This window comes from Typha latifolia, chromosome 13 (assembly GCF_019914945.1).
Source record: "Typha latifolia isolate L0001 chromosome 13, TyphaL0001v2, whole genome shotgun sequence".
NCBI lineage: Eukaryota > Viridiplantae > Streptophyta > Magnoliopsida > Poales > Typhaceae > Typha > Typha latifolia.
Window position 1 is genome coordinate 5,477,588 of NC_133098.1, and position 6,592 is coordinate 5,484,179.

The 6,592-nt window shown below is 37.1% G+C and overlaps 1 protein-coding gene across 3 annotated transcripts in view; it reads right to left on the bottom strand.

Moving 5' to 3' along the window:
• LOC140799883 (uncharacterized) overlaps positions 1-5,141 on the bottom strand; it is a 28,249-nt gene extending 23,108 nt beyond the window's left edge. For all 3 annotated transcript variants that reach the window (XR_012111092.1, XM_073154404.1, XM_073154403.1), the window contains exons 1-9: positions 4,931-5,141; positions 4,693-4,843; positions 4,519-4,590; positions 4,320-4,391; positions 4,159-4,230; positions 3,991-4,062; positions 3,717-3,788; positions 3,543-3,614; positions 3,382-3,453 (exon numbers count right to left, since the gene is read on the bottom strand). Coding sequence is in view for 2 of the 3 variants with exons in the window: in XM_073154404.1 (XP_073010505.1) it covers positions 3,382-3,453; positions 3,543-3,614; positions 3,717-3,788; positions 3,991-4,062; positions 4,159-4,230; positions 4,320-4,391; positions 4,519-4,590; positions 4,693-4,843; positions 4,931-5,009 (734 nt within the window). In the remaining variant the exon portion in view is untranslated. The remainder of the gene's footprint in view (positions 1-3,381; positions 3,454-3,542; positions 3,615-3,716; positions 3,789-3,990; positions 4,063-4,158; positions 4,231-4,319; positions 4,392-4,518; positions 4,591-4,692; positions 4,844-4,930) is intronic.
• Between the last annotated feature and the right edge of the window lie 1,451 nt (positions 5,142-6,592).

The window sequence follows — 6,592 nt, forward strand, 5'->3', positions numbered from 1 at the left end:
ATTTTGTGTTTTATCAAAGTCTAGAGAAAAACTGTATGATCTGCTGCAAGTACTCACAGAAAGTTTCAGAGCCATTTTCTGTGAAGATTTGAAGAAGATGTTAGTGGCATTTTTTGTGAAAAATTCAATGAGATGAATAATGGAAAGTTTTGGAGCAATTTTTGTAAAGATTTCAATGAGATAAGTTATGGAAAGTTTTGGGGCTGTTTTTATAAAGATTTAAATGAGATGAATTATGGAAAGATTTGGAGCAATTTTGTAAACCTTTGAAGGAAAATTTGGGGTGACATAGTCTGATTGGAAGAAGGATTCTTTGCATATGTATAACAAACGAAACTATTTTGTTTAGTGATCTTTTTAGAGATATCCTCCACATTAAAAACCATAAGAACAAATTATATTTTGTCATCAACCTTATCATCAGAACTATAACATGAAAATCTTGGAGACTCTACAATAGTTAATCTATACTAGCATTTTGAGGGAGTAATGAAGCATGGACTTTTTGACTTTATGTGTTCTAGCAGAGTTAGTAATCTAATGCGGGGAGTAGTTCACAATAGGGTCCAACGAGCAACGATGTCTGTGCCACAGGCACGAACTGTGTCAACCACCGGTCGGCACGGCACGACACAGCACGTGCCAAGGCACTTGCTGGTCGTGCCACGGCACTTGTTGGTCGTGCCAAAAGAGGAGAGAAAAGAAAGAGATACTCACTTTCGCCTTCACCATTGCCGTCGCTGCTCGCCTTTGCCGTTGCACGATCTCGCGTGGGTGCCCTAACCTGAGGGAGGAGAAAGAGAGAGAGAGAGAGAGATAAGGTTATCGGTTAAAAACTTAAGTTGCGGATCTCTCTCTCTCTCTCTCTCTCTCTCTCTCTCTCTCACAGGCTAGGGCACTCAACACGATAACAGGCGACGGCGACGACAATGGCGAAGGCGAGCGGCGACGGCGACGATGACGGTGAAGGCGAGCAGCGACGACGATGGCGATCAGCAACGGATAGCTAGACGACGAGGTCGATGGCGGGTGGCGGAACTATTAGGAGGGGTGCTGTGCGGCACCCCTCGTGCCAAGTGCCGATACTCCGTCGGCACGGCCATCCATGCCAACGAGCAAGAAGAACTTAAACCATTAGCTGTGGATGTCGACTGATGCAATCAGTTGTAGGTCTATCTTATCTCTATGTTTGTCTAAAAAAATTTTGTTCATGTTAGCGCGATTATTTTGGTTTTCCTATTTGGGTTTTTATTGTCTTTTGCCGAAAGGCAACAAGTTCAAGGGCAAGGTCATAGAGAAAAACAAAGCTATAGTAAATCTTCTCAAATCATTATTTTTAGTGGCTTATCTCTAAGAGAAAAAAATCAAGGGGAGTGATTCAATATTATAAATACCATATCTATTGTCACATTTCTCAAAATTACCCAAGTCGTAAGAAAAATGATAAGACTATGCAAGCTACTTGAGATGATACAAATAAATTTAAGGATGATTATGAGATGTCAAGTGCAGGTGAACAAAGTAAAAGTGATTCCAATGATGATGGAGGTAGACATTTAAACTACAAATGATGGCATTATATTCAAAAAATCCTAGAAAGGCGAAACTTCAACTTCCTCTTTTATAGGAAAGCACTGTAAAGTATTGTCACCTCCTTGTTTTGTAAAATCTGTTGTGATGCATGTGCTTCTTATATTAATGACATGATGATTTCTAAGCATGTTTATGTTGGAAAGAATGATGTGAAACATAATATACCTAAGAATGATTTTAAAACAAAATTACATATTCATACTTATCACCAATGTGGTGTTAAGTGTCGTATCAAATTTTAATGCAATATGTGCTATAACAAGCCCTTTAAGGTTTGAACCACACAAACCTATGCACCAAGGTACAATAACTTGCATACTGACAATTGATTTGATGATTGAATGCTATATGAGTATATGTGATTGCCTTGACTGTTTGCATGTTTCTACATAGCATTTTGCATAAATCTCGTAAAAATGATGCGAAGGTAAAGACGAGGCAACATGGATTAGGAAGAGTGATCATTTAGCACCCATTCGGAATGGTGTTTTTGAATGATCTCACAGTGGAATATTCTATCTAGAAGGAACATTTTGGTTTTATTTTATGACCTAGTCATTTTTTGTGTACATTTTTTGTGGGACTTGTTTGGTTTGCTTTTTTTGAGTCTTTAGTCTTGGTTTTAGTGTTTTCCATCTTATCCTTGAGTTAAAAATAAAAAATAAAAATAAAAATAGAACTCTTTCAAAAATAAACATTCTATTGGTTGAGGCTAATTGTAGTTTCTTAGGTCACCACATTTGAGATATTCTTGATTGTAGTTCACCTTCGCAAGTATATTTATATTACTTTTAGGACGGGGTGTTTAAATATATTTTTTTGTGAAGTGTTCATTAGTTGAGTAGCAATATACTAATCGTAGTTTTGAGAACTGATTTATTCATAATGCTAGTAGAATGTTTTGATAGTTTATTAGATTAAACTAGTTTGACCTACAACCCAACGATGGCTGTGTCAATGGCATACCAGCACATGTCATGAGGGGTGTCGCACAGCATCTAATTAGTATCTAATCCGGCGACATCATATCATGTTTCTGGAGCCTAGAACAAGAGGGTTCTCTCGTGTTCCCTCCACCCACCCCAAGCGACTCAATGCTAATGTAGCCTTGTCAGCATCTAGCAAAGAATCTCCAAGAAAATCCTGCTCTACAACCTCCAGCGACTTTGGGTGTGTTTTTTTTATCTTTTTTTGCTCTCTCTCTATCAAACTCCGGCAACCTCGCTTTGTCTCTCCCAGCCTCCTCTCTCAATTCACTCTTGCCTATCTTCTTTTTCTCTCTTTCTTTTTCCTTTCTCTTTCTCCATCTGTCTCTTTATCTCTGTTATTTTCAATCTTGTAATTCTGAAATGCTTATATAATTTTAAAGAATAATTTATTTTATCTTATAATTTATATATTTTGATAATTATATAGTTGATATTTACTTAATTATGTGTGGATAAGTTAGCCTCTATTTAGTAATTTAATCCCCTGCTTTGTTGTTGCCTCCGGGTACACCAACAACTTTGGACTAGTGATCACTAAAACATTTAGTTCCGCACACAAATACAGGAAGATCCCAATTGACAGTAAACTTCAATCCAGAACCAACTTCGAGAATGCCAATTTTCTTGGTACCTCTCTATGTCTCAGTAAGTTAGCTTTGGATAGGACAAAAATAGTTTTCATCATAATATGCAGACCACTTATAGTACAACATCCAAAAATATAAGCAAAAAATGTGATTGACATTTCTAATAGGAGACATTATGATGGAAGAAAAGTCAGACAACAGTATCAACTTACAAGGTTTCCAGTTTTGTCAGTGCTGAGAAACTTTGTGGAATAGGTCCACTAAGTAATGTCCCATAGATTTCTCTAGCAAATAAACAATAATTGGCTTTAGAAGATTCTGACAAAGAAATGAAACTATTACGAAGCAAGTGCTCTAAGGTACATGGGCATACAGATCTCTGAGCTCAGTAAAGTTCCCAATAAATGGAGGCAATTCCTCATTGATGTCATTATCAAATGCCCATCTGCAACATGATTCAGCATCCTTAAGAAGAGAACATGTACATAACCAAAGAGAATAAAGGTAGCTTACATGTACATAAATAAAGAGAATAAAGGTAACTTACAAGGTTGTAAGGTTCTTTAAATGTTTTAACTCATTGGGAATACGTCCACTTATTTCATTACTATCGAAGTACCTGACCAATTGCATATGCTTAGTCAGTTAGTCATAAGAAAAAAGGAAGAGTCCTTGAGATAGAGTAAATAATGGCTACTGTCTTATAAACATGGAAACAAATTAATGCATATGTCACACCATTTATAACAATTATAATCTAGAGAATGCAGCTGAACGCTGCCAAATCATATACCTCAAGAAGAGAAAAAAGAGATACTTACAAGTGCTGCAGCGATGTCAGGTTTCCAAGTTGTTTGGGGAGGGAACCAGAGAATCTATTTGAACTCAAACTACTGTAAATGCATAAATGACCAAAGACCAAATCACCAACAATTGTTTCCTTCATTAAGTTAACTCATGCATAAAAAAACAAAGTTTTGTTGGCGTACAGAAAAGACAATCGGGTAAGGTTCCCAAGTTCTGGCGGCAAAGGGCCCGATAGATTGTTCGTGCTGAATTTCCTAAATGAGAAATTAACAGGGCATTCAGGTTGTAGGATATAACAAATAAGTATTTTAATGGACCAAAAGAGAAAGGAAGAGAGAATTACAAGTATGTCAGATTGGAGAGTCTACCAATTTCTTTAGGTAATTGACCACTCAACATGTTTTTACTCACATCCCTGCATCCATGAACCAATAAACTCAAATATAAACATCGGCAGTTCCTTAATACATGATTAATACAGGCATCAAGTGATCAATGTAACTAAAAGAAATCAAGATCAACGACGCGAGAGTTCATCTCACAGGTAGACAAGCTCAGACAAATTGAAGAGCTCCATCGGAATTTTGCCGACAATGTTTTGACCGCTGGCATCCCTGAAAAGAACCTCAACAAACAACCACATTCCAAAATTTGTCCAAATTCAGAAGTCAAGAATCCGAAGACCGGGAAAAGAAGACGATCGGAAGAGTACACACACGCTAATGACATGGCAGATGCCGTCTTGCGATGAAGGGCAAGAGCAATTGATCCTAAGACTCGCGTCAGGCCATTTGACAGTGCAGGGGTCACTATTGAGGTCCCAGTATTGGATTCCCCATTGATCCAAGATGAGTCGCAGCGCTTCTACTGAGATAAAGCAGAGGAGAACACAAAACAACTAAATGTTAAAGATCATCGATATGGAGGTTGATCGAGAGAAATGAGAAAGCTCACCTTCGGAGGGATCAGTTATCGATGCAGCGAGAGGAGGAAGAAGAAGAACAGCGAGGAAGAGAAGGACGAGAGATGCCATTTTTCGGTGGTAGAAGAAGAGGAGGGCGACATTAGAAGTAATTGAAGGAGTTGACTTGGGTTGGAAAGGTGGAGATGAAAGGTTTGGAATTGTTCAAACAATTGAGACGGCAGCAGAAGGAATGGGGTTTGTTTACTCGCCGTAAGCGCAGCACTTCCCATCTAGGAACGAAATCAGAAAGAGAGGAGACGGCGTTACGAGAGGTGGTTTCGCGGGTTTTGACATAATTCTTTTCGGGAAATTTATAAAAGGGGCCCTACCGTTTTTCTTTTTCGTTTTATTATTAGGAAAATTTTCAAATAAAACCCTATATTTTTAATCACTTTTCAATTAACACCTCGTAGTAGAAGATTTTATAAAAAAACCCCTCTTTTTTTCCTATAAATTTTATGTAACACCGTTTTGTTACTTTGGTTAACTATTGTTAACCTAGTCTATGGTTTTTTACAATAAATAGGCTTAGCCCAATTAAATTTATTAAATAATAAGACTTACGAAGAGGAGGAGGAGTCAAAGCTTATAGAGGAGGTCCAAGCGAAGCGCGACCTGCTTGGCGCCGGATCTCAAAATGGGAGATCCTAAAACTAGGAGTGAGCTTCGGACTTGAAAATTTTATAGTTTTTCCCTTTTATAATAACCATCCAAAAATGCCTAGAAGATAGTCTAGGGCTAACATAAAATCGGTTGCTCTTTTAATATAAAAATAGTATAAATATATAAAAAATAAAAGTAAAAGGCTAAATATATATAATTATAGATAAAATCTAATTAAAATAATCATTGAATATTCAATCATGTATAATAAATAGGTTATCTTATTATTTCATTTATACATAATAATATATGTTAGATGTTAAAAATTATATAACTATGAGCATGGAGAGAAATATACATGGATTTGATTATAATTAATATAAGTATAAGTATTAATTTAATAATAATATATAAGTTATATATATATATATACGTAAATGCTTGTAAGTATAATTAATTACTAATTGTACTAATTATATTTAGCTAATAATTATATTAGTGAGTGTATAATCATAAAATAATTAGTTGCTCAAACACATTAATTTCAATTAACTAATTAACATAAATGAATAGTTAACAGAAAATAAACAAATAAAATAAAATAAACTAGAAACTCTATTGTAATGTTAGGCTCGGTCCAGCACTAAGAAAAGTTGCAGTACGGAGGGAAAGAAGACCGAAAAGGAAGAAGAAGAAAAGGAGAAGAAAAAGAAGAAGAAAGAAACCGAGCCAAGGGAGAGAGAGTGGGAGGAGAGAAGAAAGAAGTGAGAGGATGAGAGAGGAGGCTCTCTGGCACCGGTAACACGACAATGGAAGTGACGACGATGGGGTCCGAGAAAGAAAGAGAGTTTGAGGGAAAGAAGAGAGAGATCGAGAGTGTCCAAGGGAGAGATTAGAGGGAGAAAAAGAGGCGGGGGAGGGAGGGAGGGAGAAAGAGAGGGGGGGGATCAGCTACAGGGATTCTCCCGCCCAATTGGCCGAGCTGACAAATGGGGATGTGTGGTGTCCCAAGCACGCACCAGCGCTGGCCACAATTACGTCATGCTATG